Source organism: Lissotriton vulgaris, chromosome 1_1 (assembly GCF_964263255.1).
Source record: "Lissotriton vulgaris chromosome 1_1, aLisVul1.2, whole genome shotgun sequence".
Lineage (NCBI taxonomy): Eukaryota > Metazoa > Chordata > Amphibia > Caudata > Salamandridae > Lissotriton > Lissotriton vulgaris.
The window spans coordinates 1,331,444,141-1,331,468,554 of NC_141685.1; the positions used below are offsets into that span (position 1 = coordinate 1,331,444,141).

The window sequence follows — 24,414 nt, forward strand, 5'->3', positions numbered from 1 at the left end:
GCAGGAATGTGTGGAGGATCAGTGGGACCAGAAACGTGGGAGCTGGGAGGACCGGATCAGTCTGTCTCAGCACGCTCTACAATCCCAGAAGTGGTGGTGTGCACCAGTGAACCTCCTCAAAGGGATTCCGTTTCACAAGGAGATACCGACTCAGGTCATTGTGACAGATGCTTCTCTCCAGGGATGGGCTGGGAAGCGCATTCGGACCGCCTTCAGATACAGGGCACGTGGTCTCAGACAGAATCCACGTCTCACATCAATTTTCTGGAACTCAGAGCTCTTCATCTAGCGCTGAAGGCCTTCCACCCGTCCTTTCGGAGCAGTTCCCGCTTGTACAGACGGACAACACAACAACAATGTATTACTTCAACAAGCAGGTGGGTTCAAGAACGCGCACACTGTCTCAGGAAGCGCAAGCGGTCTGGAACTGGCTGTTGGCCAGGGGACTGCCGATAACTGCTACACATCTGCCAGGTGTGCAGAATGCTCAGGCAGACGCGCTCAGCAGGCTCGTTCAAGAAAACCACAAATGGGTCTTAAACGACGAGGTATTAAGAGACATCTTCGCAAGGTGGGGCACTCCCAAAATCGATCTGTTTTCCACCGCAGAAAACCGCAAATTCCGAGACTTTGCCTCCAGGTTTTACCAACCAGGGACGCTGTCGAATGCACTGTGGATCAATTGGTCGAACAGCTTTCTGTACGCTTTTCCACGCATTCCCCTGATCCCAGCAGTGCTAATCAAGCTGTCCCAATCCAAGGCCAGGATGATCCTCATTGCTCCGGAATGGCCTCGGCAGTGGTGGTTCACCGACCTCCTACGCCGGTCTCTCCTGCCGCATCTTCGACTTGCGTGTCGGCCGGACCTTCTCACGAAGTTCGGAAGGCAGATGGTGCACCCCAACCTCTCATCATTGAGTTAAGCAGCTTGGCTCCTGAGCTAGTGCAGTATGGACATTTACACCTGCCTCAGAACTGCATGGAGATACTAAAAGAGGCAGAAAGACGTCTACAAGGACTTCCTATGCCTAGAAGTGAAAGAGATTCTGCATTTGGTGCACTTCCAAGAATGCTGATCCTACTACCTGCAAGGAGGATGTCATTCTTCCATACTTGCTGCATTTGGCTTAATCTGGCCTTAATTTTCATTTTATTAAGGTTCACCTCACAGCTTTGACTCCGTATAAGAAGCAATACAAAAGGGGATGATGGACGGAGCGTTAGAGAAATCAAACACTCACCCCCAGTCAACTGACCTGGGTTTAATCCATCACCATTCTTTAGCTCACTCCGCCACCCCAGTTCAGACATGGCCATATGCAAATCAGTCTGACCCTGTGCCTCATGGGAACAGTCCTACCCGAACTGCCAAGCCATGTCTTCTCTGGACCGGAAACAAGCATACTGGGACCGGTTTCGGATTCACAATCCTCATCAGCCAGGCTATCTTGATTCCAGTGGCAAAGTGAGCAAGGGACTCCCGTCTGAGCATACCCTGCCAACTTAGGGTGAACAAAGCGATACAAAAGGGGATGATGGTCGGAGCGTTTGAGCAAATCAAACACTCACCCCCAGTCAACTGATCTGGGTTTAATCCATCACCATTCTTTAGCTCACTCCGCCACCCCAGTTCAGACATGGCCATATGCAAATCAGTCTGACCCTGTGCCTGATGGGAACAGTCCAGCCCGAACTGCCAAGCCATGTCTTCCCTTGACCGGAAACAAGCATCCTGGGACCAGTTTCGGATTCATAATCCTGATCAGCCAGAAATGCTCTTCACAAACTTCCTTTTACCACATTCCTGTCATCAAAGATTTTTGGGAAGGTTTGAAGAAGGTGTTTCCCCCAGTTAGGCATCCTTCGCCTCCGTGGGAGCTGAATGGGGTGCTCTCTAGATTGATGGAGCCTTTTTGAGCCTATTCATAAGGCTTCTCTGCAGCACCTGTCCTGGAAGGCAGCTTTTTTTGTGGCTATAACATCGGCTCGCAGGTTGAGTGAGATCCAGGCCCTGTGTTGCCAAGAGCCCAATAATGTGTCCATGCATCTAACGTTGTCATGAGGACTCACCCAAAGTTTCTCCCTAAGGTGATCTCTGATTTTCATGTGAACCGAACGATCACGTTACCAACGTTTTTTCAACATCCTTCCTCTCCGGTGGAGAGGAAGGATGTTGAGAAGGGTGTTGATGTGAGAAGGGTGTTGAAATTCTACTTAGACAAGACCAAGGAGATTCGTAGATCGGATCAGTTATTTGTTAATAATGGATCGGTCAGGACTGGTCTTGCCACCTCTAAACAGTCCATCTCTAGATAGATTGTGTCCTGTATTCAACTATGTTACCAGAAGGCTAACAAGACTCTAGGTGGTAAGCCTAAGGCTCACTCAATCAGAGGCAAAGCTGCTACAGCGGCTTTCATGAGTAATGTTCCCATTGCAGACATCTGTAGAGCTGCCACTTGGAAGTCGGTCCATACCAATGCTAAGCATTACTGCCTGGACTCTGACGCCAGAGCAGATGCTCAGGTTGGGCAGGCTTCGCTGAGGAATTTATTTGCACAGTAGTGGTTTTGTCTGTTTCTTCCTCTGCTGGGTTAGTTTGTTTGGGATGGGCTTGCCATTCTATTCACAGATTGACTATACACAGAGATCCCCTACTACAGAAGGAGTAGTTTCTTACCTGTAACTCCAGTTTTGTAGTAGGGGTATCTGTTATAGTCATAAGCGACCCACCCTCCTCCCTGGTGGATGAAACAATGATATCCTGAATGCCACAGGCCTGGCTTTATACACCTTCAAAAAGAACTGAAAGTAACTTGCCTTGGCTGTGCCTCATGGGATACTGAGGGTCTCTGGAGGGTTTCTTAAAGGCACAGTATCCCTTGTCCAGACACATAATAGCAGCCTATGGGGCTTGTCTGTCCAACCCTTCCTCTCTATCACGACAAAGGATTTTTTTGTTGTGCCATACCTCTACTCAACTGGAGTACTTTCTACTGGCTAATCAGTAAGTGCTACCTTGTTGGGTAAATGTATAGTGCTTTTGCTACACTACATCTGCGTAAAGGGCCAGAAGATTTGTCTCCAGCGACCACGTGTGCCTGTAATTTCTTGCCACCGCGCCGAAAGGCGCCAAGGTCCCTCGAGTGAGCTGTCCATCATAGTGAGGAAAGGGCGGGAAGACTTTGCATACCCCAGTGTGTGTGGTGGGGCCAAATGGGCGGGGCTTCTATGCAAATTCACATTCCTCTTGTTTATAAAGGGTCAGAGACTGATCAGAGCAGCAGATGAGAAGAAAGCAGCCTCCTGGTCACAGGAAGTACACGAGGATTGCGCTCGAGAAACTCGTGGATGCAAAGACCTCCATCAAGGATTACATCTAATTGTAGGCGGTAGATATGAGGAGGAAGCACACCTGCCTAGCCTAGACCGTGCTCACTAGTTGTTTGGGCTGATTATAATGCGTGATTAATTCGAGCTTCAACTCGTGCATGCATGACTTAGTTGTACTTGTAACTATTCTCTGACCCTGCCTCGGGCACCTGGCTGTTTAGGGTCAGGACAGGGTCAGAGAATAGTTGCAAGTAAGCAACTTCAACTCTGGCAGCTTGCCGGCACCATTTGCAACTATTCTCTGACCCTGCCTCGGGCACCCGGCTGTTTAGGGTCAGGACAGGGTCAGAGAATAGTTGCAACAAGTAAGCAACGTAAGTGCTTCCTGTGGAGGTTTAATTTTGGTGACAGGAGCATCCTGCCAGAATGTAAATCCGCCCGCGAGCGGATTTGCAGATTTTTCGGCAATTTCGGGAGATTCGCATATCGCGAAAATCTGCAAATTCCGCAAGCGGAACGGATTTTGCGCCCACACTTACCGAACACCTCTTGCCCCGAAATCAAACTCAAACGAAGCAAAAGGCTTCGGTTCCACTTCCGGGCTAAGGTCGGCACTGAGACGATGTTTCTGATGCCCGCCTCTCGGCTCGGCACTGAAACAAATTGTCAAGCCATAGTCCGGCACCGATCCGAAACCTTTGAGCTCATGCAGCAGGCAAAAGAGTGGCAGTGCAATCAGCCATACACTGATGGAGTGCTTACCCCATTGGCCTACTGGCCTGATAAGACAGGGCACTGAGGGAATTTCTCCAACACCTCCCAGAGCAGTACAGACCTTTGTGGGCAAGAGCTGGTTAGTGAAGGCAAAACTATTCAAAAAGCCATCATTGTAGGAAAATGGGTTTCTGTTGCAGTAACGCCCCCACTTTTGCCAAACTACTGATGCACTTTGACTTGATGTACCCTGGGTCCCTGCCAATCAGGTAACAAGGGCCTGTGTTTTTCTCCAAAGCTAACCCAATTGGTATATCGGGCCACATGTCATACCCTGGTAAACGGTACCACAGGTACCCAGGGCACTGTGACCAGAGAAGGCCTCTAAGGGCCACAACACTTATTGTGCCACCCTTAGAGGTTCTGTACCCTGACACTCACACACAGCCTTGGCAGGCAGCGTGTCTTGGTGCTGAACAAAGTGAAGAGTTGCCATGGCACCACATCCCGGTGTGCCATGCCCACAAAACACTGCCCTGCCATATATCAGTTACCCCTCTAGCTGGGTGCCCTATGCCAGTGGTGAGGGTACAGGTGCATGAGCCCTGTACCCCTATAGTACCCAGGGCTATTACTGGCTCTGTAAGTGCAAATGCCTCCGATCACTCTACACCTGTCTGGGTATAAATGAAAGGGTTACTTCCAAGCTGGGAAGAGATATCTTCTGACCAATAGGCCATCTGCATCATAAAGCACAGTTACCACCTGGAGCTTACTGCTACACCACTAAGCATCCCACCCAGAAACCCACCCTCCCCTCAATACAAGCTCCTTCTACAGAAAGAGGTTATCGTCAAAGGAGCAATTAAACCAGTACCATTGCGACATCATGGCAAGTGTGTTCACTATTTATATTTTCTCATTGCCAAAAGGGACGGTTTCCTAAGGCCAGTACTTGATCTTGGGCCCCTCAACAAGTGCATCCTCTCTGAACATTTGCACATTGTCACTCTGCAGTATGTCATCCCTCTACTGCAGCAAGGTGACTTTGTGATGGTTCTCAATATGTACTCTTACATTAACATACCCATTCATCCTGCCCATCACCACTACCTTCGATTTGTGGTCAGCATTATCAGTTCTAAGTGTTTTCATTTGGAGTCACCCCTGTCTCCAGGGTATTGATAGAATGCCTAGCCATGGTAGCCACCAATCTCAGAAGCAGTCAAATTCATGTAATCCCTTGTGTAGGCGATTGTCTGATCAAGACTGCGAGCAAACAGCAACGTCTTGTTAATAATACCCACACCACTATCTCCCTCTGGCACAGCCTAGGCTTTACGATAACTTCTGTCAAGTCCCAACTTCAACCCTTTCTGGCAGCCATACTCAATACAGTCCCTGGCAAGGCTTACCCCAGTCAGGCAAGAATGCAGACATTTCAGCAGTTGCCGTCTCTTGTTTTCACCCAGATTGTCAGAACAGTTATACGCCTAATTGGATTGATGGCCTCATGCATAGCAATAGTTCCCCACGCCAGACTTTACAAGTTCCTGCTCCAAGTATGACTGGCAACACAATGGCCAAAAGTGAAGGGTCACTGGGAGGATCTAGAGTGGAAAGGGGTCTGCACCCTTCACTCGATGCTGTGCTGGAACAGTGACAATCTGTTGCAGGTCTGTCCCTTCATAGACCATGCTCTGCAGGTGACCATCATCATGGATGCCTCACTTTCGGAATGAGTCGCACATCTTCAGCAACAGACCATTCAGGGCATGTTCTTGCTACAACAAAGAGGCCTCCAGATCGATTACCCTGAGATCCTGGCCATCCACAAAGTAGTAGTTAAAAAAAAAAAGCAAGGCAGAGCACACGAACGACGGCTTTGGGTGTTAGCGCAAATTGGTTGGCATTGGGCTCTTCACCACTAGAAACACTTGCTGGCAAATTACCTTCTTGGAGTCAACAATTTGGCATACCTCAGCAGGGTGCAGTAACAAGGTCACAAGTGCGAACTCAACCGACAAGTCCTTCTCCTGGACTTCTGCTGTTGAGGGGTTCCAGAGATCAACCTCTTTGCCACCGCCCAAAATGCCTAAGCTTTGCCTCCAGGTTTCACAAACATCAGTCAATGACCAATGCTGTATGAATGAATTAGTCAGGGATATTTGCCAACACTTTTCCTCCGCTCCCACTCCTTCCGTAGGTGGTCTGAAAGCTTCAGCAAATGTCCCTCAACATCAACCTGGTGACTGCGATGTGGGCCAGACAAGCATGGTTCACGACCCTTCTAGAGATGGTGTTTCCCCATAAGAAGCTGATAACTGGATTAACCTTCTTATGCAGAACCACAGGTACAGTCTGGCATTCCAACCCAGAAAACTTGATCTGTCATCCTGAGGTCCTAGAGTCCAGTTATCCTAATGTCCCTCAAGAGTGCATGTCTGTCTTCGAAGTATGCATCCCTTCTACATGGGCTTGCTGTGTGGCCAAGTGTAAGAGATTTGTCTACTACTGCATTCCTAAGCACATTGACCTGCTTAAACCTGCAGGATATCATCTGCTTCCTGCTTGATCTACAGGTACTAGGCCTTGCTTATATTTCCATTCACCTTAACTTAGCCGCTATTACAGTTTACATGCAGAACAGGAACACTTTTCTTTATTCAAAATCCCTTTATCAAGGCTTCCATGAAAGAAGGCAGATGGTTTATTCCAACCAGGGTATCCCATGCCCATGTCAGTTACTTGAAGGGGCCCCGGGAATATCGCCTGAATGGACGATGATAAGAGACCTACAACCCTGGCCAGGTGCCATAACCGGATCGTCTGACGTGCCAGAGTGCATCTCAACTCGTGCCTGATCTTGGACAATTTCCGAGAAGGCAGGGATAAGGTGGCTTCCACTGAGTCTATCAGAAAACCCAGGAACTGCATCCTGTGCGACGGGAGAAGGTCCGATTTGGCCTGGTTGACAATGAACCCCAAGGACTCCAGAAGGCTGACCGCCCTTTGATGGTGGACCAGCAACTTCTGTGGACATTGATTCAGGAGGAGCATGTCGTCCAGATAAATTATAAGACGGATGACCTCCGTGCGCAAGCGCTCCACCACCGGCTGCAGCACCTTGGTAAAAAACCACGGAGCAGACGACAGTCCGAAAGGAAGGGAGGCAAACTCCTAAACCTGTTGACCCCACTGAAACTGAAGAAAACGCCTGTGGGGAGCGAAGATGGGAATCGTGAGGTAGGCATCCTTCAGGTCCAGCCGGACCATCCAGTCCCCCTCCTGAGCAGATCCCGCAGGAGGTGAATACCCTCTATATTGAAATGGAGGTAAATAAGCAAGCCATTGAATTCCTTGAGATTTATCACTGGGCGATAGCCCCCGTCCTGCTTCTCCACAAGAAAAAGATTGCTGAGGAAACCTCGCGGGTGCAGCTCCGTCTGCACAATAGCCACTTTCGGTAGGAGATCCGCAACTTCTTTGTCTATCAACGAGCATTGGTCCGGCGTGAAGCCGATAGGTTTGGGGCGAACAATCTGCCTGGGGAGTCCCGAGTATTCTATTTGGAACCCTGCGACGGTCTGTAAGACCCAGGCGTCGGAGGTGATCGAAGACCATGCCTGAAGAAAAAACTGGAGTCTGCCCCCCACTTTCAGGCCCTTCACATTTTGAAGTCTCACCTTTGTGATTATTGTAGCCGCCGTCTCCTCTTCCTCTTCCACCGCGGCGGCGGGGATAACCTCTGCTCTGGTAGAAGTTTCCGAACTTGTCAGGATCCTGGTATTGGCCCCTGTGAGAATCGCCCTGCTTGTAGGAGCCTCTATTATTGGGTCTGCCAGACGAGCGGCCCCTTCCTCGACTGGCTGCACCAAAAACACGTGGTGTGAAGATTCGTTTCACGGACACCTGGGCCTTGTCCAGAGAATTAAATGTATTTACAAATTTACCCAGTTCTTTGACAAACGGGTCCCCGAAGAGGTTACCCTCCGCCATCGGACCTGCCTCAGATGTGGTAAGTTCCCCCAACTTCAGGTCTATCTTGATTAGAATAGATCTTCTCCTCTCCGTCGAAATGGCTACATTCGCATTCCCCAGGAAGATAATCGCCCTTTGCACCCAACCGGAAAGGGTCTCCGGGGAAATCAGGGTTCCCGAGGCCTTGGCGTCTTCGGCCATGTCTAAGATTTTTGCCAAAGGCCCCGCCGTATCCAAGAGTTTATCTTGGCAGGACCTCCAAGATCGGTCAATGCCCTTCTTGGGGTCCTTCACAAACTTTGTGAGGAAGGTGGACATCTTGGGGTAAATCTCTGGGGTAACCGTAACCTTACCCTCCAAGGTGGGGCGCGGGCACTCTGCCCGAAGACAACTATGCACCTCCTGGTCCAAAGGCTTACGAAGCCTGGCCGCCATGTATGCCGCCACCTTGGGAGCGGGAACCCAGTGCGATGAGCGCGGGTGGAGCAACTCGTCCGGGTTGAGCATGTCTGAACTTCGGTCGGAGCTTGCCGCCTGGGTGGGCTGGGCGGGAGGCCACGAACGCTCTGGTTCCCCATCTCCATCCGAGGTTTTGGGTGACTCGTCTGGGTCGACGGTGGCCACATCGTCCTGACCCGCCCCCAAGTCTCCAGTCGGCGCCTCCTTCGAGGTCGAAGGGGTATCCGTAGTTTTCGCGTCTAAAAAAGCCTTTTTCAAGCGCGAAAAAGAGTCCACCCCTGCGTCCTCAGAGCGCTTTCTCTTGGGTTCTGTGGTACTCGTCGATGGTTGGCCCGGAGGTATGGTGTCCGTTTGCCCCGAAAGGTCTGCCCCTTGCCCGAGGGGTTGGCACTGTGCCTGAAGTTGATCTATCTTCTTCTCTAGGGGTGCAACCACCCGCGTCACTGCCTTCAAAATGGATGAGTCCATAACTTGGCAGAAATGGTCATCTACCGGCAAGTACATGACCTGCTGCTCTTCCTCCTCATAATATTCTTCATACTCCATAGTGCCTCTGTGCAACAGCAAGGAGCCAAGTCAATTAGGGGGTAATAACAGGACAGAGCCCTGAGATATATGTCTTCCCACCGCAGCGGGGTAAGTATCAGGGAAAACTGGGACCCAACAGCCTCTGCTATGAGGCACTAAAAGGAAGCCTGCCTGGGCCGGTCCCGAAATCGCAGTAAATATCGTACCCGCCTCGCGGGTGTTCAGGCTCTAGGCAGGGGCTCTGAATACAGAATTGTAGCCTTAGCGCTGCCAAATTAGAATTAGAAAATCACACCAGTCTTCCCCCGTGGTGCGCGAGTCCGTTGAGCCGCTTCTCCCGACGCGAGCATGAAGCGGAACTCAACGACTCGCGCCCAGCGGGGGGTAAGTTCCTCAGAGCGGCAGCGAAAGATACACGGTCCCCTAACGGCGGGAGGCCGCCCCGCACAGAGCCTGAGAGAATACAACTGTGAAAGGAGCGGAGAACGCCCCTGTGGCACACACACAGTCACTGCCTCAACCCCTCAGGGGATAAAACATCAGCGTGTTAGCATGTGCGACCCGGTACATTCCAGCAATTATTTCGCCAATAACAGTCAGTCAGAAAAAATGTAAAGAAAGACACTCATCTGTATGCTCCTGGAGCAGCAAAGAAAGAGGAGGATAGAGCGCCAGCAGAGGAATATATGAGGATCCCTGGCCTGGGATTGGACAGTGACCGGGACTTTTTCTGTTTCCATTTTCCCTGATGCTCATGGGAAATGTAGTTTATTTAAAAATGTTGATACCTTTTTCTATGGCTGCTGGAGTACAAAATAAAGGAGAAAGTTACAGCCTAATCAGAAGCCTCCGCTCCTGACATAGAATTCCTATCTTCGTGTTCACTTCAGGCTGCTCACCCTAGAGGCATGCCCTGCCTGGCAGTGCAACACGCTCTTACATAGCTAATTTTTCCACCTTTCCTTGTGCCAAATGGGCCTCAGGGTAGGGGGTGGCATCTTCCAGGTCTGGGGGAAGCCAAGCGTGCATATCAAAGGCAGTGGGTTCTTTGAAGCTTCCTGCCTTGACACACTAATTTACTAGCCATCTTCTTTGAAGGAGTGTGAACACCTCCTACAAGAGCAGGCATTATTTCTGACCTCTGAGAGCAGGGCTCTCACCTCCTGAAAGGGGTCAGAAACTTGTCTGTGGTGGCCGGCTGGACAGGACCAGTCAGCTAGTACACTAGAGGACTAGTAGGTTTCAGGGGGTACCTCTAAGGTACCCTCTGGGTGCATGGATTAATAAATCCATCACTGGAATCCGTGTGGGTTTATTCATACACAGAGTTTGATTCCAAACACCACAGGTTTCAGTGAAGCCGTAATGTAGCTGGGAAACTCGTTTAGACCAGTGCCGGTACAAACCTTAAGATAGCTTCCCTGTTCACTGGTAATGGAACTAGACATTACAGGGGCATATCTGCTCATGCCGATATGTCCTCACATGTGCTATAATGCACCCTGTCTTAAGGCTCCAAGGCCTGCTGTAGGGGTATCTTGCACTTAGCCCATGCAGTGTCTTTGGCAGGGCACCCAGGAGTGTGCCATGCCCTGTTATCAAACATGGTTTGCACTATGTCACGCAGTCTGCAATGGCAGTCTATGAGGAATTTGAGTGTGGGTCCCTTAGGGTGGCACAATAAATGCTGCTGTCCTTGGAGACCTTCTTGAGTGCCCATGCCCTAGGTACCATGGGCACCATTTACTAGGGACTTACAGAGGTGCTAAATGTCTTGCTAATTGGGGAACAGTTACCTTTATTTTGTGAAAGAGCACTGGCACTGTGGACCTGGTTAGCAGTAACCCAGTGCACTTCAGTCAACACTGCATCAAATACTAGTCAAAAGTGGGGGTGACCATGTCAAAAGGGGCATTGTCCCACAGGAGTAAATACACATTGCCTAATAAAGGCGGAGTAGCTGAGGGGCGCTTGGCCAGCCAGGCACAATGGCGGACGCAACTTTCTAAAGCTCCTTCCGTAGAGCCCTGAATTCCCCTGAATTTATCCTGCGAGAGTGTTTTACTTTTCCCCATACCGGGCGGAACTGTCGTGGGAACCGCTGGGGAGACTGCCAGTGCCAAATATGGTGAGAAACGAGGCGGCGGTGGCGCAGGAGTGGCCATCGGGCTGAGGCGGCGTGGAGAGGCCGGCAGGCGTGAAACTCGCCCGGGGCCTTGGTACACAGGAGGAATCCGGGCGTCGGAACGGAGGAGGAGAAGACAGTGGGCGTCGAGCCCCGACCAGAGCCTCGGAGTTCCGCGACGCGCTGGGACAAGCAGCGGCGGCCCCAGAGTGAGCGGGAAGTTGATGGGTGGAGCCCGGAGAGGCCAAGAGGGGGCCCCAAAATAGAAACCGGTGCGGCTGGTATCAAGGCGGCGGACCCCAGGGTGCCTGAAACAGGCGGAGGTGAGCCGAGACAGATCTATACTGCGGAAATACGAGGGGGCCCCCATTCAGCGCGCCTTCAGGAATGCTCCACGGACAGAGAGGGTGACAGAGGTGGGGATCCAGCTGCCGGCCCCAACTCAGACTGCAGCGCGGAGGGAGGTTGCGACGCAGCCCGCAGCGCACCCATCTTGGCGGCAGTAAGGCCTGGGGGCCCACGGCGAGATCTGGAACGAAGCGGCGGCCTAGAGGAACCCCTGCGGAGCACTGCGACGGTCCAGCACCGAGCTGCAAGGGCGAGCCTTGGCCCTGGTGAGCGCCTGTTGGTTGGCAGGGAAAGCTGCCGTGTGGCACCGCTGGTGTTGCTTGTCGCCATCAGGTGGGTCACCTAGAAGGGGGACACTGCATGCCCACCATTCACTAAGCCGCTTCACGACTGCAGGGGCACCGGATATTGGAACTGGGACTGAGAGGCGCAGGAGGGCAGCGGAGGCCGTGAACTGTGAGGCGAGGAGGGTGCGACAGCCACGACATTCAATACATGGGCACCATCTTGTCCCGGACGCCATTTTGGCCATTCCTGCACCGAGCGGCCTCCACCCCTGGGCCGTATTAGTCACTCCCCCTTCGCTGACACTACTGGGCGCTGGGGCCACGCTAGAAGCAGGAAGTCGGGGGGCCCCCTGTGCTGCTGGAGCTGGAGTGCATCTGGGAGAGGGTCGCTGTCTGTACCCACACATCCGAGTGGGAAGATACACGCACAGGAGACTCGGAGCCGATCTGGGCGACGGACTGCCCCTGAACTTTTTGGCAGTGACACCTGGCGGTGGAGGCCTAACCCAGCTGATTTCCCCTTAGCCAGCGCACAACATTGTCTATCTGAGCGGAAGGTCCCCCCCACAGTCATTACTGGACATACAGCCAGACGATTTGATGCCCACGGCGCAGCAGCTTGCAATGGGCAGGCTTCTGGACAAATCTCAGGCGAAGCAGCAGGAAGCGAGCGGCCCTGACCCCACGCAGGAACAGAGGCGAGCAGCCATGGAGCCCACAGCCACCCTGGCGTCCAAAATGGACACTGTTCTGGCGGCGGTGGAACGCATTGGAACTACCTTGGCGCAAACCAAGACACCTCTGGAAGCACGGATAGATAAAGTCACATCTGACTTCACGCTACTACATGTGGACCACTGTAAATTGTCGGAGTCAGTCGCCGCGCAGCGCCAAACGGTCCAGGAACTGCAGCCTGTGGTGCACAGCCATGCCTCAGCTCTACAAGACCTGATTGACAGAGTCCACGCACTGGAGGACCGAGCTGAGGATGCGGAAGGGTGCTCTTGACGCAATAATGTCCGGGTGGTCGGCCTGCCGGAAGGAGAAGAAGGAAAGGACCCTTAGCAATGTACAGAGACTTCGCTGCGAACACTCCTGCCGGCTTGAATATTGTCCCCACACTTTGTGGTGGAGAGGGCGCACAGGGTGCCGGTGCAGGCTCAGAGACCAGGAACTCGGCCTCGCCCGTTTCTCTTCAATTTCCTCAACTATCGGGGCCGAGATACGGTACTCCGCGAAACTCAGAAGATGAGTGTTGGACTTGGCCCTTCAGGCAGGTTCACCCCTGAACTTTTTGCCTGGTGTTAATAAATAGTTATAGTGATTTCTGGTCTTTGCGCACTTTGACACTGTGGCGCAGTGTAAAGTGCGTGCGCTCCCTGAGTACGTGTGAGATTGGCCTGCTCTCCCATAGGAATGCATGGGGAATGTCTGTGTCCCTGGTAGTTCCTGATGCGTGAGGCGTGCATGCTCAAGTTTGGTATGTGCGAACTCGTGAGAATGAATGCTGCGCAATGGTATGTGCGGCGTGTATGTGTCTAGTGGGGAAGTTCCACTTCTAGACATGGCTGTGTGTGTGCTGTGAAGGTGCTGGCGTGTGATTGGCTGGAGCTGGCTGGTATGCCAGGCTCCAGGAGTCTGTGTGGGTCTTCCCCGGTGGTGAATGGAGAGATTAGCATGCTGATGTGAGGGAGGGGCTGCACCTGTGTCCTGAATGAGGCTGGGTTTTCCCCACACAATGCTGGCTCCGCCCCCTGTGGTGCGACTGATGACCCTAGCCTGCCTGGTGAATGAAAGGGGTGGTCGAGCCATCAAGGGCACTCGAAAACCAGCTGCGACTGGTTCTCCCCCACCCTGCACCGGACACAAAGGGAAAAGTTGTATAAAAGAGGGGCCGTGACCTCATGAAAGTGTTCTTGTTGCTGACTTGAATCTACCAGGGGCGTGCTGCTGCTTGGGCCCAGGGGAAGGCTTGCCCCCCCCGGGCCCTGCGCAGCCCCTGGCTTGCTGATGGACCCCTGAAGGACTTGCTACTTGCCGTTGCCCTAGCGCCTGGGAGCCCTTTCCATTGACCCCTGGCGCATGAGAGCGCTATTTTGTGTGCCTAGCGCTTGGGAGCGCTGGATCCTGCCTTCTAGCGCTTGGGTGCGCTTCATTGTTGCTGCAGCGCTGAGAGCGCTTTGCTTTCCAAACCGGTGCCCACCCGGCATTTGCCCCGCATTTTGTGGGAGGAAACGCGAGTGCCCACCTCGCTAAATAATTACTTAAAGAGGGAGTCTACCCCTCGTGCTTCTCCCCGAGAATCGCCGCCGCAGCCCGGGGCAGCCGAAGATCGCCACCCGGCCCGCTACCAGGAAGTCAGGCAGGCCGGGGGTGGGGCTGCGGGACAACTCTGTGACGTAATTCCCTGGCCGCGCTAGGATTGGCTGCCGGCCCGGGACCTGACTTCGAGGCCGAGAGAAGTGAAGCCGGAAGCTGCTGCCTGCCGGGGCTCCCGTGTAAAGGGAGAGCCCCGGGGAGAAGAAGAGCCCCGCAGAGAAGGACCCCAATGCCTGCAGAGTCCCCCGAGGATAGCCCGGTGAGTGTAGAAGGGCTGGGGGACTCCCGCTGGGTATTTTGCTGTCTCGAGTCCGGGAGGGACTCCAAGCAAGGCAGCATTTGTTGTTGGGGCCACGAGGCTCAGGGGCCATTGTTGATTGAGAGCCCAGAGAGGCTCAGACCGGCCGCATCTGTTTTAAGGGCCCCGAGAGGCTCCTACATCCCGGGGGCATATTAGTTCAGAGCCTGAGAGGCTCAAAGGTGCCACATTCGTTGTGAGAGCCCTGAGAGAGGCTCTAGGGGGCACATCTTGGTTCACGAGCCAGAAAGGCTCATGGGGGCATTTTGATTTACTGAGAGCCCACGAGGGGCTCAGGCGCCACAAATATCTTTGAGAGCCCAGAGAGGCTTAGGGGCCATTTATTTACGCAGAGCCCAGCGAGCCTCCAAAAAGGGGACAGTCATTTCTACAGAGCCTGTGAGGCTTCCACATCGTGTTTGCCCCATCATCTACAGCTGCCCCGCACTTTGTGGGCAGCTGCCACGTTTAGGTCTTGGCGCAGTGGCGCAACCTGGACCCTGGACTTTTGATGTAAGTTCTGTGTTAATGTGATTTATGTGAAGTGTTCTTTGCTGCACCTCTGAATGTGTTGTAGATGCATCATGTGCCTTGTTCCTTACACCGTTGAACGTGTGTTGATGCGTCATGTGTTCCTTACACCGCTGAATGTGTTGTTGATGCATCATGTGTTTTCCTTCCCTGCACCTCTGAATGTATGTTTATGCATCATGTGTTTTGTCCCCAGGTCTATACCCCTAAATGTATGGTGATATTTAGTTGGTTGTTCTTGCTAGTACAGGTGGTGCTAGTGAGGTCCTGGTTCCCTGCGTGACCTGTTCCTAAGGTGGTTAGGATTGCGTAGGTGGTACTTACCTGATTACCAGTAGTTACTGGTTGTGTGCTATTTTGTGCTACAGTGATTTTCTGTTATGTTCTAAGTGATATTCCAAGGGCTTGATACTGAGCTCGCCCCCTGACCAGAGTCCCAGGACCAGTGGACTCTATTGTGCCTTCCCTGACAAATTGCTGGGACTTGTCTGATCTCCCTGGGCCACTGGGGCTCGCTTAAGTGTGCCTCGCTCACTCCCCTCGGCAGCTCGTGCCCGGCCGCCCGTCCAAGCCTCGAGCCGCGCCGCTCTCCCCTGAGCCGCGCCGCTTCGCTGGGCCGCCCGCATCCTGCCTTCCCCTCCTCCTCTGAGCCGCACACATTGGTCGCCCCAGAGAAATGCTTGTAGCTAGCTGGCCGCCCGCTCAAGTTTACTAAGGAGGACACTGAAGGGAAGGACCCTGAGCAATATACAGAGACTTCGCTGCGGACACTCCTGCCGGCTGGAATATTGTCCCCACACTTTGTGGTGGAGAGGGCGCACAGGGTGCCGGCGCAGGCTCAGAGACCCGGAACTCGGCCTCGCCCGTTTCTCTTCAATTTCCTCAACTATCAGGACCGAGATACGGTAGTCCGCGAAACTCGGAAGATGAGTGACCTCAAAGTGATAACAGCCAAGTGATGTTTTTTCCGGACTACACAGCAACAGTGCAGAAGAGATGAGGCTCGTACCTGGCGGTGAAGAAACATCTGCGGGATCTGGCACTGCCCTATTCGTTGTTGTTCCCCTCCCGTCTGCGGGTGGTTACCAAGGAGGGCACTCGCTGCTTCGAGGCTCCATTGGAAGTCTGGGACTGGCTGGAGGAGACAGGGCAGTGGTCGGGAACGAGGCCAGTGGGCCCGGAAGAGGGTGGATGGCAAGAACAGCGCTACAGGAGGCGGAGGAGGAAGAGGGGGACCGGGCGAGGCGGGACCGGGCGAGGCGCGGGCCTGGGACATGCCGCGCCCAGTCCAGAGAAGACACGGCAGGAGGCGGTTGCGAGACTGGGAGTGATGCACGCTAATGGCAGCCCGAACTACAGGCAACAGAGTGACATAGACACAAGTGGATCATCCTCACCATCCACTGTGATGTCGGATGACACTACTCTACCTGTGGTGACACCCCAGACAGCTGACTTCCTAATGTGACTGGTGGTAGACTTGAGATGGACTGACATAGTTCCTGTGTTCAGCAAAATGTTAACTGTATCCTTTATGTGCCTGCTGCAGCGCGCTGTTATGATTAGTTGCTGGCTCTAGTGCCTCGCGCAGGCTTGGTATTGAGAAATGCTAGCGCACTGCATATGCAGCACCGCACCTTAGCTTGGGGGAGGTTTAGCGTCTGACGCGCGGGGTGGCCTCCGCAGGCGGCCCTTGCCAGCTCGGTTCGTTTCACTGATCAGTTTTACCAAACACCTCTCAGAAGCTCTAATGGCCCTAGGTAAGGGAGCACCCTAATGTAACTGCTGGCTGCGCGCTTCACCGCATACACTTGCGTTGCGGACACGCCACATTAAGAGGTAGACTCTTTGCCTAGTTTGGACGCATGCCCCATTGGGAACTCGCCCATAATGTTACACTGTTAGTTCTGGTTTACACGTTTCAGAAGCGGCACTTAGAGCCTTTCACCCGAGAGCTTGTCACTTGGCCCAACATGGCACCCCCCCGGAAGGCTGCTTTACGACTCAGAATATGGCGTGCACCAACATCATGACCTGGAACATCCGCGGCATGCACACCCTGTCACGCAGATACTCTGTCTTCGCCTATATGCAGCACCTACAGGAGATTCACATGTCCCGAGTGGAATTGGATCGACTCCTTAGACGCTGAAGAGGGCAGGTTGATGGTACGACTTACTAAGCACAAGCGCGCGGCACCTTGATTTGGTAAGGGTAGGCATCCCATTTATATGCGCTGACACTCCGGTAGACCCAGAGGGTGAGGCTCAATGGACAGGAGGTACTGTTGGGTTCCTTTTATGCCCCTAATACGGATCAACTCGTCTTCCTGGCGTCTTTAAACCATATCCTTCAGCGGTACATGGGCCTCCCTTGGCTACTGGGCGGAGACTTCAACATGGTGCTTGACACGCAATTAGACCGTTCCTTCCCGCCCCTCCGCGTGGTGACAGCGACATCGACAGCGTATGCTCTAAGGGACTGGTTGTTGCACTGGGGCATACATGATCTTTGGCGCGCACAGCACCCTACGGACAAAACATACTCATACTACTCGTCAGTACATGACCTACATGTCCGCCTGGAGCGAATAGTAGGCTCCCAGTCCCTGCTCCCGCTCCTGACTAAGTCGGAATACCTAGGTAGAACGCACTCCGATCACAACCCCCTTTGGTTCCAGCTTAGCTGGGAGGCGGATCGACCCCCGGTACCCACGTGGCGGCTACAGCCAGCCACGTTGGTGGACGCCGAGTTTAGATCTTTGCTGGGCACGGCCATTCTAACCTATTTTGAAGAGAACAAGGAATCGGCAAGTGATCCCATGGTGGAATGGGACGCCGACAAGGCGACTATCCGTGGGCATTGCATAGGTGCCACATGGAACATCCGCACACAGGTATCCGCTTCCCTGGCCCGGATAGAGTCGGAGCTCCTACGATATGAGAGGGAAGGGGAAGGGGACTGGTAGGCATGTGAACACATTTGGAGATCTTCGTGGAGAACACGCGGTCCTTATCGAACGACTGAGATGTCACAATTATGCAGCGCATACTGCCAAGACACATCCCAAGGCAGATAGAGCTGGCCGCCTATTGGCCTGGCTGGTGCAAACAACAGAACGCAATACCCCGATAGGTGCCATTCGCACAGGGGAAGGGACAGTGGTATATACGCAGCGCAAGATCCACAGGGCGCTGACTGACCACTACCGGGACCTCTACAGACCCTGAGGCACAGGCCATGCACATGTGTTGGCTGACTTCCTGGAGTCGGTTGCGCTACCTACTGTTACAGAGAGCCAGAAAGCAGAGCTCGGTGCCCCGCTCACACTAGAAGAAGTGGGAGATGCGATCCAAGCACTGGCGACCGGGAATACACCAGAGCCCGACGTCCTGCCAGCCAAATAATATAAAGCGAATAGGGACATTCTAGTGCCCCAGCTCCTTCAGGTGTACAGGGCATCGGTTGACGAGGGCCACCTCCCATCATCTATGAGGGAAGCAATTTTAGTGTCCCTGCCTAAGCCCGACAGAGACCCCATGTCCTTAGGCTCTTATCGCCCACTGGCAATGCTTAACACCAACTACAAGGTATTCGCCAAAATCCTTGCAGAGTGTCTGGCGCCGGTCAAAACGGGTTCGTCCCGGCGAGGTGCACATCCCTGAAACTCAGGAGGTATTTCAGGGTAGTGACGGAAGCGACGAAGGCCTGGCCCAGAGTGGGGTGCCTGGTGCTGGACTTAGAAAAGGCCTTTGATTGCCTTGAGTGGGGCTACTTGTCGGCAGTGCTGGAGAAGTACGAGCTGGAAGCAAACTTCCTACAGATGGTGGGACTCTTGTACAGGAACCCTGTTGTCCGCATCCGACTGGGGCCATATATTTCTGAGGCAGTGGCGGTGGGCAGGGGCTCTCGTCAGGGGTGTCCTCTGTCGCCGCTGCTCTTTGCGCTGGCCATGGAGCCCTTAGCTGCGGCCATGAGACAAACCCTGGCTGATGGTATTCACTGGGCTACGGTGTTCACCAGGTGTCTTTATACGCTGACGACCTATTGGTCTTCGTCCGGGACGTAGGCCGTATACCGTACCTGCTGACCCACCTGTTGAGCCGCTTCGCCGGTCTATCGGGGCTCCGAGTAAACGCAGGCAAGTCATGCCTCTACGCATTTAGCAGTGAGGAAGCCGATCCGGAGTATAGCCTTCATGGCACACGAGTCCAATGGAGGGCAGACATGTTTAAGTATCTGGGGATCCAGATCTACCGCCAGCCGGCAGACCTGCTAGACGGAAATCTGGGAAGAGCGGTGACGGCGCTAAAAACTCAGATTGGCTTCTGGTCCATGCTCCCCCTGACGCCCACAGGCAGAGTTGCCCTTGCCAAAATGGTGATGCTCCCTCGTCTTTTGTACTATTTTGCAAATCTGCCCTTGTTCATCCCCGCTTCCTTTTTCTCCAAACTTAACAAGGTCCTGCGTGATTTTATTTGGGGCGAGTCCCGGCACCGCCTGGCTCTCGGGAAACTGTTCCTACCCACAGACAAAAGTGGATTAGCCGCTCCCTGCTTTGAGCATTATTATCTGGCGGCGTAGCTACAGTGGATCGCCCACTGGCTAGCGGACAGGGGGAGAGAAGACACTGCCACGAATGAGCCGCCCTATACCCTGGAGCGGATCACCACGCTATTCCATCCGCTAGCGGCGCCGGCGCGCCCCTCCCCACTATTGCTGGCGGTGGCATTCAAATGCTTCCGCAGGGCACTGCAACTTACGAGAACGGTGCTCCCATACGCACCTGCGGTGCCGCTGGAAGGCTCGGCGGGGGGCGAGGGGGTCCTCACGCACTCCATGCTGGAGCAGTGGCAGGAAGTGGACGTCCAGACGTTAGGTGACCTGTATCAAGATGGAGCACTGATACCCTACGAGACGCTGGTCACGGACATTGGGCTTCCCCCTGGGGGGTTCCTAATACACTGCTACCTCACGGCTCACATGGCGGCTAGGTGGGGTGATATTGCGGAGGAGCCAGCGCAGCACTTGACCGTGCAATATCTGCATGTCATGGGTAGGGGCAGGCATCTGATTAAGTGGTTTGCTGCATCCCTAAGGACGCACACAGAACTAGATCTGGCCCCACTCCGCGGAAAGTGGGAGCGGGATATGGGGCGAGTGCTGTCAGACAAAGAGTGGGAGAGGATTCTTAAAAGCCCGCTGCGCATCCCCAGAAATATGCGCTTCCGCCAAATCCAAGTATACATAGTTCACAGGGCCTATCTCACGCCGACTTAATAAATAAATACTTTCACAGGGCTGACTCGTCTTGCCCTAGATGTGGTGAGGTGAATGCAGACCTTCATCTCTTGTGGCACTGCCAGGGCTAGGTACTTACTGGAGGGACATTAGTGTACTGCTTACGCAGTGCACTGGCCGCAACATCCCTTGTGACTGGCCTGAGTATCTCTTACATCATTTCAAGCGGTCACCTAAGGACAAGGCATCCTCCCGCTTCCTGGATTTTGGGATGGTAGCAGCAGCACGCCTCCTCACTAGGAGATGGAAGGCGAGTGACTCACCTAGTGTACGGGCATGAATTCTGTCCCTCCAGTCGTGGGCCCGGGCAGAATGGACTGCCATACGGAGGGAGGAAACAGTGGGGCTCCGCAGGGAACCTATGGTGGAGCTTGGAACGCATGCTTAACGCTCTACGAGCAGCTGACAATGCTGCGGGCGGGGGGGCGACAGGGGACTAGGCAGACACAGCAGGTGACGGTTGTGGTATGTAGCGGACAGCACGTCTGACACATTGACTGGTGCACAACACACAAAATGCGGCGTCAAAGCTGTAGAAATAGAGACATGCGTGCTTGGGGGAGAGAGTAGGAAAGAGAGGGGGGCGGGCTTGGGGATGGGAGCGAGGACGAATTGTAATGTATCTCTATGTCAGTGCGCAGTTTGTTGTTCCTGTTTTGTTGCAAATTACTTTTTGCAGCTGTTATACACATATAAGTCTCCTCTCTCCACACGGGGCTAGGGCGCATTGACTCTTTTATGCTACGAACATGCCCAGGCGCCTAAGGTTAATCTACTTGCTATTTATGTGTAATGTTGTAGCGCCTCATGGCCATGCCACCTTGCTTGTGCATTGTCAACCAGGCACGGTTGAGCTGTACTATTTCCAATGACGCACCGATTGTAATGTTGAAATATATAAATGCCAATAAACAGATTTGACAAAAAAATAAAAATAAAGGAGGAGTAACTGTACCTGGTGACTCGAAAGTCTTAGAATTAAAAAACAATTTTCAGTTATTCAATCTCAACAATAGGTGGTAGGAGTATAATAACGTACAGCACTTTACAATACGAATAGATGCTTACACGGTAAGTAACACATTCCGTATGTGCAGTCCAAAATGCACCAGTTGTCCTCGTTTTAGCACAAAAATGAATTTGAGGCCTTACCGCATACTTTGCTGCAAAATAGGTTTTTCAAAATTGCTTAAATCACTGGTATCAACACCAAGATTTTAAAGACGTCTTGTGATTTTAGTAAACTGATGCCCATAGGCCAGCACCTCACTCTCAAAAGTGTTGTAGCTCCAGAGTCTAATGTGGTTCACTGTCTGTGACTTTTATGGTCAGATCAGTAGCCTGACCACAATCCTGTCTTACAGAGCATGGGCAAGGATATGACGTTTACAAACCATCTGTTTTTCCATTTCAAAATCACCCATTCCTTGTGTCCATTAAAGATAGGGGTGGACCTAAGGTTTGTTGTTCTAAAAATTGGGTTGTGGTTCTAAAACGTTTTGGAAGTACTGTTCTACACCATATACTAAAGACTTAAAGGTACTTTACTCTTGGGTACCAGTGCTCAGTTCTAAAGCCAGCAAAAATATAGAGCCTAGCAAAAAACAAGAAATCTGGGTTGACTATGCAGAAAATGCAGATTTCCTTACTAACAGGGAAAATTACAGAATGCAAATAAATGTTTGATAACTTGTGTTCAAAGAAAAGTCCCAAGGTAAACGATAGGCCCATTTACGATGTGCACATGCTTGGCTTTCTAACCTTAAATTTTCATATGCAAGAAATACTTCTGTGTCTTAGCCTGCTGCTTGAACATCCATGAGTCTGAAGGAAAGGAATACTGGATGTACTAGTATGAAAGAACTAAGTTCATCCAGTAAGGTATTATGCAAAGTAAGGAAAACTTAGCTTACCACGACAAACTGAGTTAGAAATGAAAACAAGAAAAGCACTGGCGTTGTAGAGACTCCACTTAACGGGTCTTAGACAGTCTCTTGTTTGTCATCACAAGTTAAACAAAAGAAGTTACAACTTAATCTTCTATCATATGACAGGGATTCCGGTAGAAATTGACCTTGCCTAAAATGTAAATATTAACAGATTTGTATTCTTGAGTTTGATCTTAAACAATGTTGAACAAAACCTATAATGAACTTTGACTGTTTTTCTTAGGCTGGCCAAAACTCAAATGGGTTGTAACCGACTCAAGGTATCTCTCCAAATCACCCAAGGACTGGCTGCCGCACATCTCAGTAGCAGGCACGGAACCAGCCTACATCGAGGTAAAAAGGACGCTTCAGCTGGTGGGCAGGCTCGGGATAAAGATGTAGTAACAGTTAGTGTAGATTTTTACGCATAATGCTGATTATTACAGGAAACACATAATTCGATACATGGATTTGTGCAACAGTGATTGCATTTGTGAAAGCAGCTGAAAACAATCTAATGTTTGTGTTTGTATTGTGACAGGTTGAATAACTTCACTCGAAATTTTCATGTTACATTGTAGCACAGTTGTAATCCATTCTTCTCACTAAGCCTAGTTTAAGACCTCCTTTGGTGAGAAAAGGCAATAAAAACGTGACCCACATTGCTCATTTCCCATCAAATATTTTTTGTTACAGTCTTCCACTCAAACAATACCTGGTTATTTTCCACCTAAAGGTAAAAGCTTGTGAGCATCAGTCAGTGATGGGCTTATTTAGAGCTATGAGTTCGTTCTGAAACATGTAAAATTGTACTCCTTTGTTAGCCTATGCACTCACAATCAGGTTTACTGCATAATCAGTGCATAAACTAGAATTGTATGCACAAGTGGTAGAAGTACTGTTGTTCTGTAGTAGGGGATCTCTGTGTATAGTCATAATCTAGTGAATAGTCCCGCCCATGTGCGTGGACCCCGGAGCAATCAAAAATAATCTCTTACAGTGTCAAAAAATGCAGAAATGCATAGACACTTAAGAGAAAATTTTAAGACATATAATGCAGCCCCCAACAGGCTACACTGTCCAGTACTTCAGCTAGAAATTCCACCAAAAAATCCACAAAACAGCAAAGCCTGTCCAGATTTTCATTTTCTTCAGTACAAACCCATCTGGGAGATAGAGAGGAAGACCTGGACAGACAAGCCCCATAGGCTGCCATTATGTGTCTCAGAACAGGGTACTGTGCCTTTAAGAGAACTTTCCAGAACTTCACAGTATCCCAGAATGCCTTGCAGGTCTCTCTTACTTTCAGTTCTTTTTTCCGGCTCCTGCAAGCAGGACCCTGGAGCATTGAGCTCGCCCTTTTCAAGGGTTTTGTTGGTGTTTTTACACTGAAATCGTTTTTTGTGTACTTTATCTGTACCTTACAGCTTTCTTCTTGGCTTGTGGCACCCTTTGGTCGAAATAATGCCTGCATTATTTGATAAATGCCCGGAGTGCTCCAGGAAGAAGGCCAAGACAGATCCCCATGAGGTCTGTATTCTCTGCCTTCCCTCTTCCCACATCCCTGAGGAGTGTGAGATCTGCCAGGGTTTTTCTGACAGGACCCTGAAAGACAGAAAGAAAATCAGGCTTCAGGGACTGGAAGAAAGGAGACAGAAGACACAAGGTGGGTCTGGACATGCTGAGGCCCCTGGGGGGCTCCCCGGGGGCAGGAAGCCCAGCACACGTCCCCATTCTCCGTCTGGGTCGGTGGCACCCTCCAAGACGTCGAGAGAGAAGTCCAAGGCCAGCTCCCCTTCTCCCCAGGGCTCTGGGTTGAGAACACGTCGACGTCGAGGGACCTACATAGGCCGCCTTCGGACATGGAGACGGTGTCGTCGTCGCTGTCTTCGGCGTCGACGTCGAGCGATCAGCGTCGACAGGAACGGCGTCGACAGGACCAACGTCGACCGGATCGGCGTCGACGCACGCCGCCGAGGCAATACCGTCGATCGCCTTCCAGAAAGGCTTCATCGTCGTCGAGGGGATCCTCGTCGTCGAGCCCACCGTCGACGCAGAAGCACTCGCCGGCGAGACGGAGGCGTTCCCCGTCGAGGCGAAGGAGATCGTCGTCAAGGTCGACGTCGAGACGCCACGCGTCGGGGCGGTCGCCGTCGAGACGCAAGCGGTCGCCGTCAAGGCACAGGAGATCGTCGTCGAGATGGTCCGGGTCAACGTCGAGGCACGCGAGTCGCTCGACCCCGAAGAGGAAGAGACGGTCGA

General features: G+C 52.2%; 2 protein-coding genes across 2 annotated transcripts in view; one reads left to right on the forward strand and one right to left on the reverse strand.

Annotated features, from left to right (window-relative positions):
- Positions 1-24,414, forward strand: part of DIP2B (DIP2 acetate--CoA ligase B (putative)) — a 792,630-nt gene that overhangs the window by 454,362 nt on the left and 313,854 nt on the right. Inside the window, exon 12 of the mRNA XM_086966287.1 lies at positions 22,397-22,506. Coding sequence (XP_086822413.1) covers positions 22,397-22,506 — 110 coding nt within the window. The remainder of the gene's footprint in view (positions 1-22,396; positions 22,507-24,414) is intronic.
- Positions 7,228-9,033, reverse strand: LOC147749116 (uncharacterized). Its single transcript, XM_086952304.1, has one exon. It carries the CDS (start codon positions 9,031-9,033, stop codon positions 7,228-7,230), a length of 1,806 nt encoding a protein of 601 aa, XP_086808430.1.

Excerpts from the sequence above, each read along its gene's own strand:
- LOC147749116 (XM_086952304.1), bottom strand. The coding sequence starts at position 9,033 with ATGGAGTATGAAGAATATTATGAGGAGGAAGAGCAGCAGGTCATGTAC.